A 12,763-nucleotide genomic window follows, 5' to 3' on the forward strand; every position below is an offset into this window, starting at 1 on the left:
CAGGGCTCTGACTCCCAGGAATCGGCATTGATCTCTACGTGCTGATGAGCCCACCCCCACCCCCTCCGATCTCTACGTGCTGATGAGCCGATCCCATCAGTGCAGGGCTCTGACTCCCAGGAATCAGCATTGATCTCTACGTGCTGATGAGACCCCCTCCGTGTGCAGGGCCTGACTCCCCAGCTGATCTCTACGTGTGTGCACCCCCCTCCGTGTGCAGGGCTCTGACTCCCAGGAATCTACAGAGCCTCCAGGGGGGAAATGCAGCCCAGTGGACACATCCGAACCAACCTGCTTTCCCAAATGTTACTCTGCAGAGTGGGCAGCAGTCATTATCGACACTAAAGTGTAAGTCCCATAGTGAAGTCACAAGGGAGCAGCACAGTATAAATCTAACCTCCCAAGCATTATTTGTTGTGATTATCTCCAGTGAGGTGTTCCGTTAAAGGTTAAAAGGACTGAGCTTATTTCAATTCTTAAAGGTGCTCATAAAATCATGCTACAAATGCAAATTGTTTAGTGGCTCCAGGATAAAATGCTGGCAAAACTACATTTATAAAAATGAGTTCCTGTGTTGAATGGTGGAGATGTATCAATGAACCCGCAAGAAGCAGCTTGGATGTGTTCTTTCTGGAGGATGGAAGACCATGCCACCCAAGTGCTGGAGAGTGACTCGGCCCTGGTCTAGGCGGAAGTGTGATGATGACTCATCAGTATTCATGAGTTTCAGTCCTTGGCCTGGAGCAATATACCAACAAAATAAATAGAATGTGCAAATGTCAATGTGAATTCTGCAATGTTGAAACTCCTGCAGCAGAAGGAAGAAAAGGTAAGCATTTATGAGCAGTGCTCCATGCTTGCCTACATCCACCAACAGAATCCTGCGTGATTGTGTAAGACAGTGTAAGAGGCAGCTACAAAACTTCCTGATGAACTCTATAACAAGAGTGGAGCTGTCATTGCCCTGTACACAGCTCTGCAGTATTGGAGTGGAGCTGTCATTCCTAGCCCTGTAGACAGCTCTGCAGTATTGGAGTGGTGCTGTCATTCCTAGCCCTGTACACAGCTCTGCAGTATTGGAGTGGAGCTGTCATTCCTAGCCCTGTACACAGCTCTGCAGTATTGGAGTGGAGCTGTCATTCCTAGCCCTGTACACAGCTCTGCAGTATTGGAGTGGTGCTGTCATTCCTAGCCCTGTACACAGCTCTGCAGTATTGGAGTGGTGCTGTCATTTCTAGCCCTGTACACAGCTCTGCAGTATTGGAGTGGAGCTGTCATTCCTAGCCCTGTACACAGCTCTGCAGTATTGGAGTGGTGCTGTCATTCCTAGCCCTGTACACAGCTCTGCAGTATTGGAGTGGTGCTGTCATTCCTAGCCCTGTACACAGCTCTGCAGTATTGGAGTGGTGCTGTCATTCCTAGCCCTGTACACAGCTCTGCAGTATTGGAGTGGAGCTGTCATTCCTAGCCCTGTACACAGCTCTGCAGTATTGGAGTGGTGCTGTCATTCCTAGCCCTGTACACAGCTCTGCAGTATTGGAGTGGTGCTGTCATTCCTAGCCCTGTACACAGCTCTGCAGTATTGGAGTGGTGCTGTCATTCCTAGCCCTGTACACAGCTCTGCAGTATTGGAGTGGTGCTGTCATTCCTAGCCCTGTACACAGCTCTGCAGTATTGGAGTGGTGCTGTCATTCCTAGCCCTGTAGACAGCTCTGCAGTATTGAAATAATCTCTTTATACAAATATATCTCTCAGACTGTCTGTCTAGTCAAGAAAAAAATAATTTTCATTGTTTTCATGGATTATTGTTCCTGGCTGTGCAGTGAATGATTCACCCTGACTGTATTATATATTAAACAAAAATTACACAGTACAATGTTGCACGTTTCGAAAAGTACTTCTAATTTAATAAGAAATGTAATATAGTATAAGCAGGACATAAGGCAAGCAACAGAATATAACAAAAACATTGTGGCCACCACTTAAATATATATATGTGTGTGTGTGTTTACTTTAATTTCTTCACAGCTGAAGAAGGGCTTTTGTCCGGAACACCGTGAAATAAATGATTTCTGAATCATTTAAACCTTTTGTGCACATACAAAAAGATACCTCTGTTTGTAATCTAAGCTGGAAACCGTCTATCATTTCCATCGTGCTGTGGGTGTATTCAAAGTATCTGTGTGTAGGTGGGAGGAAAGGCAATAAATAGGTTTGGCTCGGTGCCTGGATTGTCTTTGTGTGCCTTTTTGTTTCCAATGTGTAAGAGGTGTAATAAAAGCCCTTCCCCTTTCATCCAACCTGTTGTCATGATGATCCCCCTAAACTCCTGGCAGTTTGGAAGAGTTATTCATCAATATAAAAATATCAAGGTTTCCAGGCCATGCCCTTCAGCACAGGTTGCATGTTTTGTTGCAACATTGCAGGGAGCACAGATACCCCTCCCTGGGGCCCTCATTCACAACAGGGGAGTGGTGTGGAAACACAAGGAGGGTTCCCTGGAGCCCGGGTTCATCATCTTCATGCCAATCCCAGACCACAGTGTCTGATTGATCTCTCTTCAAGGGATACTGGAGCCCAGGTTCATCTTCATCCCAATCCCAGACCACAGTGTCTAATTGATCTCTCTTCAAGGGATACTGGAGCCCAGGTTCATCCCAATCCCAGACCACAGTGTCTGATTGATCTCTCTTCAAGGGATACTGGAGCCCAGGTTCATCATCTTCATCCCAATCCCAGACCACAGTGTCTGATTGATCTCTCTTCAAGGGATACTGGAGCCCAGGTTCATCCCAATCCCAGACCACAGTGTCTGATTGATCTCTCTTCAAGGGATACTGGAGCCCAGGTTCATCCCAATCCCAGACCACAGTGTCTGATTGATCTCTCTTCAAGGGATACTGGAGCCCAGGTTCATCATCTTCATCCCAATCCCAGACCACAGTGTCTGATTGATCTCTCTTCAAGGGATACTGGAGCCCAGGTTCATCTTCATCCCAATCCCAGACCACAGTGTCTGATTGATCTCTCTTCAAGGGATACTGGAGCCCAGGTTCATCCCAATCCCAGACCACAGTGTCTGATTGATCTCTCTTCAAGGGATACTGGAGCCCAGGTTCATCATCTTCATCCCAATCCCAGACCACAGTGTCTGATTGATCTCTCTTCAAGGGATACTGGAGCCCAGGTTCATCTTCATCCCAATCCCAGACCACAGTGTCTGATTGATCTCTCTTCAAGGGATACTGGAGCCCAGGTTCATCCCAATCCCAGACCACAGTGTCTGATTGATCTCTCTTCAAGGGATACTGGAGCCCAGGTTCATCATCTTCATCCCAATCCCAGACCACAGTGTCTGATTGATCTCTCTTCAAGGGATACTGGAGCCCAGGTTCATCCCAATCCCAGACCACAGTGTCTGATTGATCTCTCTTCAAGGGATACTGGAGCCCAGGTTCATCCCAATCCCAGACCACAGTGTCTGATTGATCTCTCTTCAAGGGATACTGGAGCCCAGGTTCATCATCTTCATCCCAATCCCAGACCACAGTGTCTGATTGATCTCTCTTCAAGGGATACTGGAGCCCAGGTTCATCATCTTCATCCCAATCCCAGACCACAGTGTCTGATTGATCTCTCTTCAAGGGATACTGGAGCCCAGGTTCATCATCTTCATCCCAATCCCAGACCACAGTGTCTGATTGATCTCTCTTCAAGGGATACTGGAGCCCAGGTTCATCATCTTCATCCCAATCCCAGACCACAGTGTCTGATTGATCTCTCTTCAAGGGATACTGGAGCCCAGGTTCATCCCAATCCCAGACCACAGTGTCTGATTGATCTCTCTTCAAGGGATACTGGAGCCCAGGTTCATCATCTTCATCCCAATCCCAGACCACAGTGTCTGATTGATCTCTCTTCAAGGGATACTGGAGCCCAGGTTCATCCCAATCCCAGACCACAGTGTCTGATTGATCTCTCTTCAAGGGATACTGGAGCCCAGGTTCATCATCTTCATCCCAATCCCAGACCACAGTGTCTGATTGATCTCTCTTCAAGGGATACTGGAGCCCAGGTTCATCCCAATCCCAGACCACAGTGTCTGATTGATCTCTCTTCAAGGGATACTGGAGCCCAGGTTCATCCCAATCCCAGACCACAGTGTCTGATTGATCTCTCTTCAAGGGATACTGGAGCCCAGGTTCATCATCTTCATCCCAATCCCAGACCACATTGTCTGATTGATCTCTCTTCAAGGGATGCATAGTACCTGGTGCCTGGTTTCATGTCTAACTTGTCATTTTATTACTTTTTCTCTGCTGCTGCTTTTCATTTTCCACGCAACCTTCATTGCTTTCCTGTAACTTTTGAACCGGTTCTTTGGGTTCAGAATGCAAACCCTCCCCCTCCACTGTGCTCAGCGTGTTTGGGGATTGTTATGAGGTGCTATCTGTGTCCCGTAATGCAGGCTGAGGTGCATAATAAATTCTGCACGTGACAGGAGGAGGGAACCGAGTCAAATTCATTGTCTGAATTGATTATTTCTAAAAATGGTCTGACAGATAATTTTATCCAATGCGTTTCCTGCTTCTGCCACATAAATTTAATCTGTGAATTTCACTGCATTTCCATTCAGCACCTGCAAGCCTGCATCTGCACTTTCGACTCTTAAACAGAGAAGCACGGCGCCAGCTTGGAACTTGGTTTCAGGAGACAAGGTTTCAGGCCACTGCACGGCACACCAGGGGAGACTTGGGGTTTGATAGAGCAAAGTAGCCTCAAACTAGGTCTCCTGGAACCAGGTTTCAAGCCGCTGTTCCTGAAAAAGTGGCTTTGTGTTCCCTCAGCTGAAGATTTAGCAAGAGTGTTAAACCATGATGTTCATATGAGTGAAGCTGGGGTGTGTGGAGGGGGGGAACCACGATGTTCATCTGAGTGAAGGAGGGGGTGATGACACGCTATTGTCACACTGCTTCTGCCTGGTGGGTCAGACAAAGACTACAAACGTGTTCAAATTCACATAATCGTCATCTAGCACCCCCACCCCTGCCTCTGCGCAGGGTTGCTGGGTGCAGTGGTTCAGTTCTTCTCCCTGTCTGGGTGTGTTTTGCAGGGTTGCTGGGTGCAGTGGTTCAGTTCTTCTCCCTGTCTGGGTGTGTTTTGCAGGGTTGCTGGGTGCAGTGGTTCAGTTCTTCTCCCTGTCTGGGTGTGTTTTGCAGGGTTGCTGGGTGCAGTGGTTCAGTTCTTCTCCCTGTCTGGGTGTCTTTTGCAGGGTTGCTGGGTGCAGTGGTTCAGTTCTTCTCCCTGTCTGGGTGTCTTTTGCAGGGTTGCTGGGTGCAGTGGTTCAGTTCTTCTCCCTGTCTGGGTGTGTTTTGCAGGGTTGCTGGGTGCAGTGGTTCAGTTCTTCTCCCTGTCTGGGTGTGTTTTGCAGGGTTGCTGGGTGCAGTGGTTCAGTTCTTCTCCCTGTCTGGGTGTCTTTTGCAGGGTTGCTGGGTGCAGTGGTTCAGTTCTTCTCCCTGTCTGGGTGTGTTTTGCAGGGTTGCTGGGTGCAGTGGTTCAGTTCTTCTCCCTGTCTGGGTGTGTTTTGCAGGGTTGCTGGGTGCAGTGGTTCAGTTCTTCTCCCTGTCTGGGTGTGTTTTGCAGGGTTGCTGGGTGCAGTGGTTCAGTTCTTCTCCCTGTGTGGGTGTGTTTTGCAGGGTTGCAGCGTGCAGTGGTTCAGTTCTTCTCCCTGTCTGGGTGTGTTTTGCAGGGTTGCAGCGTGCAGTGGTTCAGTTCTTCTCCCTGTGTGGGTGTGTTTTGCAGGGTTGCAGCGTGCAGTGGTTCAGTTCTTCTCCCTGTCTGGGTGTGTTTTGCAGGGTTGCTGGGTACAGTGGTTCAGTTCTTCTCCCTGTTTGGGTGTGTTTTGCAGGGTTGCTGGGTGCAGTGGTTCAGCTCTTCACTGTGTCCTGTTCACCTCCTTGTCTGTGTGTGTTTTGCAGGGTTGCTGGGGGCCCAGCGGTTCAGCAGCTCTGCCCTGAACTACAGCACGCTGTTACTGGAAGACAAGACTGGCATCCTGTATGTTGGAGCGAGGGGGACTTTGTTTGCTCTCAACACCAGCAACATTGCAGATGGCTCCACCAGGACTGTGAGTACATTGTGATAGAACGGGGCTGTGGTATAACCGCAGTAAATACAGTTAGACAGGGCATCAGGAGAGGTTCTGGTGGAAGGAATGGGAAAGGTATTTCCAGACTCTCTTCTGTAGAATCAAGCAGTCCACATTACCCACAGTTTTAAAACTTGGAGTACTGCAAAGTCTTTTATAAGACAACCTCTTCTCCTCTTCAGAATAGTGCCAAGGGATCTGAAGTGTCATTAATGCCCACTTCGTATGCAGGACCTTGATTTAAAATCACTCATTCCTGCAGCAAACTCTTACTGCAAAAGATGAATTATTCTTAATTCTTCCTTTGTTTCTCTTCATTGTTTTTTAATTTGCAGATTCATTGGGAAGCACCAGCTGATAAAAAGAAAGACTGTCACGCCAAAGGCAGGAATAATAAGGTTGCTATTTCATGTTAACAGTTCATTGAGTTTTATTAACCTGCTGTATTAACCAGGGCTTGATCACACGGCTATGTAGACATTTCATCTTCTACTGTAATATGTTTTAGTTGCATCTTTCTGTCCTGACAGTTTTACTGTATAACAGCAAGACCACCTTTAGAAAAGGACTGCATGTCGACAAACCCTGCTTTTAAACATCGGTTCCAAGCTGGTCTCGTACTTCAATTAGGCAGTTTCTGTGAGATGAAAAAATGCTTTCAACTTGACAAAGTGTGTGATGAAGTGGGCTCAGGAAATTCTTGGTTGCTGCTTTTCTTTCAGTGTTTAATAGGCTCAGTTTAAAGCTGGTGCTCTTATATTCCCTTTCCCTGCAGGCTGACTTGGTTCTCATGCCTTTTTCCTTTGCTTGTAATTGTGTTCTTTTCAAAATGAATTCTTGGCTGAGTAGCTCAGCTGAGATGCAAGTTCATCTGAAACCAAGTGGCTTGCCACTGTATGCGTTGTACTTTTAATTCAGCCTCTGATCTTGGATTTGAATCCAGGATTTTGTGGATCTTTAGTCCTTTTGGCCATTTTGTCAAAACGGCCGTTTTCAAGGCAGATGTTAAATAATTGTGATAGAACTGTGCTTTGCGAATCCAACACACAGCTCTCCAGTAAGACTGTCTAATCCCCTGCTTCTCTCATTTGTTACAGACAGAGTGCTTTAACCACATCAGATTCCTGCAGAGGTTCAACGAGACTCATCTCTACACCTGTGGGACCCATGCCTTCCACCCGCTCTGTGCTTATATTGTAGGCCTGCTTTTGTGCTGTTTTGTGTGTAGCTTCCACTTAAAACAAACAGTTATAAGTTTGTGATGTCAAAGTGAATGTCATTTGAAATTCGTTCCTACACTCTGACAATATTATGCCTTTTATGTAAATTTTACATAATGAAAATGTCATGCAACATTTAATTATACACCCACATTATCAGACATCTACTGTATACAAAAAACAAGGTCTAGCTAATAATGCCAAGTTTAATTGCTGAGCGCATTTATCGTGCATTTAACTTGATGGAATATGAGAGTTGGAAGGATTCTTCTCAAGAATAAACAGACCCCGTTGTTTCAGGACACAGAGCAGTTCCGTCTGTCTTCTGGCTTCGAGGAGGGGTCAGAGAAGTGCCCCTACGACCCGGCTAAAGGGTACACCGGACTCCTAGTAGGTATGGCACATCCCCAGCAGACCGGCCACACTTTCTGTCTGTCTCTCTCGATTTCTTCATGGACACACTTTTCAGTTAGTCCCTAACACTCCTCCCAGTACACACCTGGGTTTCATTATACTGTTTTACAATTTTATACTCCTCCCAGTACACACCTGGGTTTCGTTAGACTGTTTTACAATTTTATACTCCTCCCAGTACACACCTGGGTTTCATTATACTGTTTTACAATTTTATACTCCTCCCAGTACACACCTGGGTTTCGTTGGACCATTTTACAATCTTATACCCCTCCCAGTACACACCTGGGTTTCGTTAGACCGTTTTACAATCTTCTACCCCTCCCAGTACACACCTGGGTTTCGTTAGACCGTTTTACAATCTTCTACCCCTCCCAGTACACACCTGGGTTTCGTTAGACCGTTTTACAATCTTGTACCCCTCCCAGTACACACCTGGGTTTCGTTAGACCGTTTTACAATCTTGTACCCCTCCCAGTACACACCTGGGTTTCGTTAGACCGTTTTACAATCTTCTACCCCTCCCAGTACACACCTGGGTTTCGTTAGACCGTTTTACAATCTTCTACCCCTCCCAGTACACACCTGGGTTTCGTTAGACCGTTTTACAATCTTGTACCCCTCCCAGTACACACCTGGGTTTCGTTAGACCGTTTTACAATCTTCTACCCCTCCCAGTACACACCTGGGTTTCGTTAGACCGTTTTACAATCTTCTACCCCTCCCAGTACACACCTGGGTTTCGTTAGACCGTTTTACAATCTTGTACCCCTCCCAGTACACACCTGGGTTTCGTTAGACCGTTTTACAATCTTCTACCCCTCCCAGTACACACCTGGGTTTCGTTAGACCGTTTTACAATCTTGTACCCCTCCCAGTACACACCTGGGTTTCGTTAGACCGTTTTACAATCTTCTACCCCTCCCAGTACACACCTGGGTTTCGTTAGACCGTTTTACAATCTTCTACCCCTCCCAGTACACACCTGGGTTTCGTTAGACCGTTTTACAATCTTCTACCCCTCCCAGTACACACCTGGGTTTCGTTAGACCGTTTTACAATCTTCTACCCCTCCCAGTACACACCTGGATTTCGTTAGACCGTTTTACAATCTTCTACCCCTCCCAGTACACACCTGGGTTTCGTTAGACCGTTTTACAATCTTCTACCCCTCCCAGTACACACCTGGGTTTCGTTAGACCGTTTTACAATCTTCTACCCCTCCCAGTACACACCTGGGTTTCGTTAGACCGTTTTACAATCTTCTACCCCTCCCAGTACACACCTGGGTTTCGTTAGACCGTTTTACAATCTTCTACCCCTCCCAGTACACACCTGGGTTTCGTTAGACCGTTTTACAATCTTCTACCCCTCCCAGTACACACCTGGGTTTCGTTAGACCGTTTTACAATCTTGTACCCCTCCCAGTACACACCTGGGTTTCGTTAGACCGTTTTACAATCTTGTACCCCTCCCAGTACACACCTGGGTTTCGTTAGACCGTTTTACAATCTTCTACCCCTCCCAGTACACACCTGGGTTTCGTTAGACCGTTTTACAATCTTCTACCCCTCCCAGTACACACCTGGGTTTCGTTAGACCGTTTTACAATCTTCTACCCCTCCCAGTACACACCTGGGTTTCGTTAGACCGTTTTACAATCTTCTACCCCCCCCAGTACACACCTGGGTTTCGTTAGACCGTTTTACAATCTTCTACCCCTCCCAGTACACACCTGGGTTTCGTTAGACCGTTTTACAATCTTCTACCCCTCCCAGTACACACCTGGGTTTCGTTAGACCGTTTTACAATCTTCTACCCCTCCCAGTACACACCTGGGTTTCGTTAGACCGTTTTACAATCTTCTACCCCTCCCAGTACACACCTGGGTTTCGTTAGACCGTTTTACAATCTTATACTCCTCCCAGTACACACCTGGGTTTCGTTAGACCGTTTTACAATCTTATACTCCTCCCAGTACACACCTGGGTTTCGCTAGACTGTTTTACAATCTTGTGCCCACCCATTTCTGGTTAAAGCATGAATAAATAAAATGAAACAAAACTTCTTACAAGCAGCCTGTACAGGAGTTAGGATTGGACCAGAGCTTTTTATAAGACCGTATTATATCAGAAAGAGGGTGTTGCGTGATCTCAGTGAATGCCATCTCTCCACAGACGGTGAGATGTACACGGCGACACAGTACGAGTTCCGCAGTGTGCCAGACATCCGCCGTAACATCCCGCAGCCAATGCTGAAGACCGAGGAAACGCCCACACGCTGGCTCGACGGTGGGCATCGCTGGCATTGCATTTGCACAGGGGGGCCAACCCTGCTCCTGGAGAGCGGCAGGGACTTCTTTTCATCCCCAGTTCTCGATTACTTCATTGAACCAATTATTGTCTTAATTGGTCAACATAAAAAAAAAAAATCCAGGTCTTTAGCCATTGATGATTCAAAGATATACAGAAAAGCTGCAGGGTTGTGGCTGTCCAGGCCCAGGTTTGGCCACCCCTGCACTTGCCCGTCACTGCACCTTTTCATTCTTTGAGATCCTGCACACTGAGAATTCTTTCCCAGTGGCTGCCTGGATGAGTAGCCCGCTTGCTGGAAGATTACACTGTTAAGAGTCATGTGTTTGCTAAAGGACTGTGTGTCTGGGTTCTGTGTTGTCTAGAGGCGAACTTCGTGGGCTCTGCGATGTTGAGAGAGAGTGTTGACAGCTCCATTGGAGACGATGATAAGGTCTACTTCTTCTTCACTGAGAAGAGTGATGAGGAAAGCTCCTACTTCAGCCAGTCCAAAGTGGCCAGGGTGGCTCGTGTGTGCAGAGTAAGTATAGTGAGCAGGGCTGTCTCGGAGCAGGACGGACGCTGGAGTCTCAAGTGTGTAGAGTAAGTATAGTGAGCAGGGCTGTCTCGGAGCAGGACGGACGCTGGAGTCTCAAGTGTGTAGAGTAAGTATAGTGAGCAGGGCTGTCTCGGAGCAGGACGGACGCTGGAGTCTCAAGTGTGTAGAGTAAGTATAGTGAGCAGGGCTGTCTCGGAGCAGGACGGACGCTGGAGTCTCAAGTGTGTAGAGTAAGTATAGTGAGCAGGGCTGTCTCGGAGCAGGACGGACGCTGGAGTCTCAAGTGTGTAGAGTAAGTATAGTGAGCAGGGCTGTCTTGGAGCAGGACGGACGCTGGAGTCTCAAGTGTGTAGAGTAAGTATAGTGAGCAGGGCTGTCTCGGAGCAGGACGGACGCTGGAGTCTCAAGTGTGTAGAGTAAGTATAGTGAGCAGGGCTGTCTCGGAGCAGGACGGACGCTGGAGTCTCAAGTGTGTAGAGTAAGTATAGTGAGCAGGGCTGTCTCGGAGCAGGACGGACGCTGGAGTCTCAAGTGTGTAGAGTAAGTATAGTGAGCAGGGCTGTCTCTGAGCAGGACGGACGCTGGAGTCTCAAGTGTGTAGAGTAAGTATAGTGAGCAGGGCTGTCTCGGAGCAGGACGGACTCTGGAGTCTCAAGTGTGTAAGAACATAAGAACATAAGAAAGTTTACAAACGAGAGGAGGCCATTTGGCCCATCTTGCTCGTTTGGTTGTTAGTAGCTTATTGATCCCAAAATCTCATCAAGCAGCTTCTTGAAGGATTCCAGGGTGTCAGCTTCAACAACATTACTGGGGAGTTGATTCCAGACCCTCACAATTCTCTGTGTAAAAAAGTGTCTCCTATTTTCTGTTCTGAATGCCCCTTTTTCTAAACTCCATTTGTGACCCCTGGTCCTTGTTTCTTTTTTCAGGCTGAAAAAGTCCCTTGGGTCGACACTGTCAATACCTTTTAGAATTTTGAATGCTTGAATTAGGTCGCCACGTAGTCTTCTTTGTTCAAGACTGAACAGATTCAATTCTTTTAGCCTGTCTGCATATGACATGCCTTTTAAGCCCGGAATAATTCTGGTCGTGTAGAGTAAGTATAGTGAGCAGGGCTGTCTCGGAGCAGGACGGACTCTGGAGTCTCAAGTGTGTAGAGTAAGTATAGTGAGCAGGATGGACGCTGGAGTCCCAGTGCTGGCATGTCAAAGCATACTGTCTCTCTGCTTCAGCCCCTAGTTAAAGAGTAACCTGATCAATAAGCGATCGCATGGTGTCAGGTGCAGAGCTACAGGTGCACTTTGTACAGGAGCTAAAAGACATGCCATCTGGTCTGCCTGTGATGACCAGTACTACTACAAACATGTGAGCCAACTTCCCGATGTTTGTGTGTTTAACATACCTTTCTCAAGGAAAATTGTGCTTGAAAACAAACACTGGGGGTAACTGCACTAATTTATTTCTAATTTAAATCTATTAATGTGCTTGTGATATAATTTTCTACGTACAGAGTATTAAACAAAATGCCCATAGATACTCTGTCAAATAGAGACGCTATTTAATTCATCAACATGTTTCCAGTCACTGATCTTAACACTCATAGTTAATGAAACATGTGGTTTGGGCTTCAACAGTGCCCCTACTGTTTTTGTCCCAAGTCTTAGTGTTTCTCGTGGCTTTTTCTGTGCCACTGCCAGAGTCCAGTGCTCTGCATTGATTGATCAGAGAAGCCCACTGTTTAATGCACTCTGACTAGCCTGGATTTCTGTCCTGTTCACCACAGCATTGACAAACCCACTGTGTCATGATCAGCGCCGTCTCTAATCTTCTGATTTCAAGCACGGAGAGCATGAGATTTCATGCACAGCGTAGTTCAAAAACCAAAACCACTAACGAAACTGCAGTGTTAGCAGGCTGGTGAACAACAAACTAAAAGTGATGACGATGGAAAGAGAAGAAAGCCAAAGGGAGGTCTGGAGGGCGCTTAGCGACGGGCCACTTGCACCGCTGTATTGAATTGCTTACTTGTATCGGATGCCTAACCCTCCATTATACTTGAAGTATAATTTGTTTTGTAAGGGGAAAAGCAAGAAGAGAAATGTATGCAGGTTTTCTTCTCTGCTTTTGTGGA

The 12,763-nt window shown here is 47.0% G+C and overlaps 1 protein-coding gene across 1 annotated transcript in view; it reads left to right on the forward strand.

Moving 5' to 3' along the window:
* The window catches only part of LOC121325976 (semaphorin-4G-like), a 38,855-nt gene that overhangs the window by 12,581 nt on the left and 13,511 nt on the right, over nucleotides 1-12,763 (forward strand). Inside the window, exons 3-8 of the mRNA XM_041269083.1 lie at nucleotides 5,979-6,127; nucleotides 6,484-6,546; nucleotides 7,246-7,344; nucleotides 7,669-7,762; nucleotides 9,960-10,073; nucleotides 10,460-10,614. Coding sequence (XP_041125017.1) covers nucleotides 5,979-6,127; nucleotides 6,484-6,546; nucleotides 7,246-7,344; nucleotides 7,669-7,762; nucleotides 9,960-10,073; nucleotides 10,460-10,614 — 674 coding nt within the window. The remainder of the gene's footprint in view (nucleotides 1-5,978; nucleotides 6,128-6,483; nucleotides 6,547-7,245; nucleotides 7,345-7,668; nucleotides 7,763-9,959; nucleotides 10,074-10,459; nucleotides 10,615-12,763) is intronic.

Source organism: Polyodon spathula, chromosome 13 (assembly GCF_017654505.1).
Source record: "Polyodon spathula isolate WHYD16114869_AA chromosome 13, ASM1765450v1, whole genome shotgun sequence".
In the NCBI taxonomy this organism is placed as follows: domain Eukaryota; kingdom Metazoa; phylum Chordata; class Actinopteri; order Acipenseriformes; family Polyodontidae; genus Polyodon; species Polyodon spathula.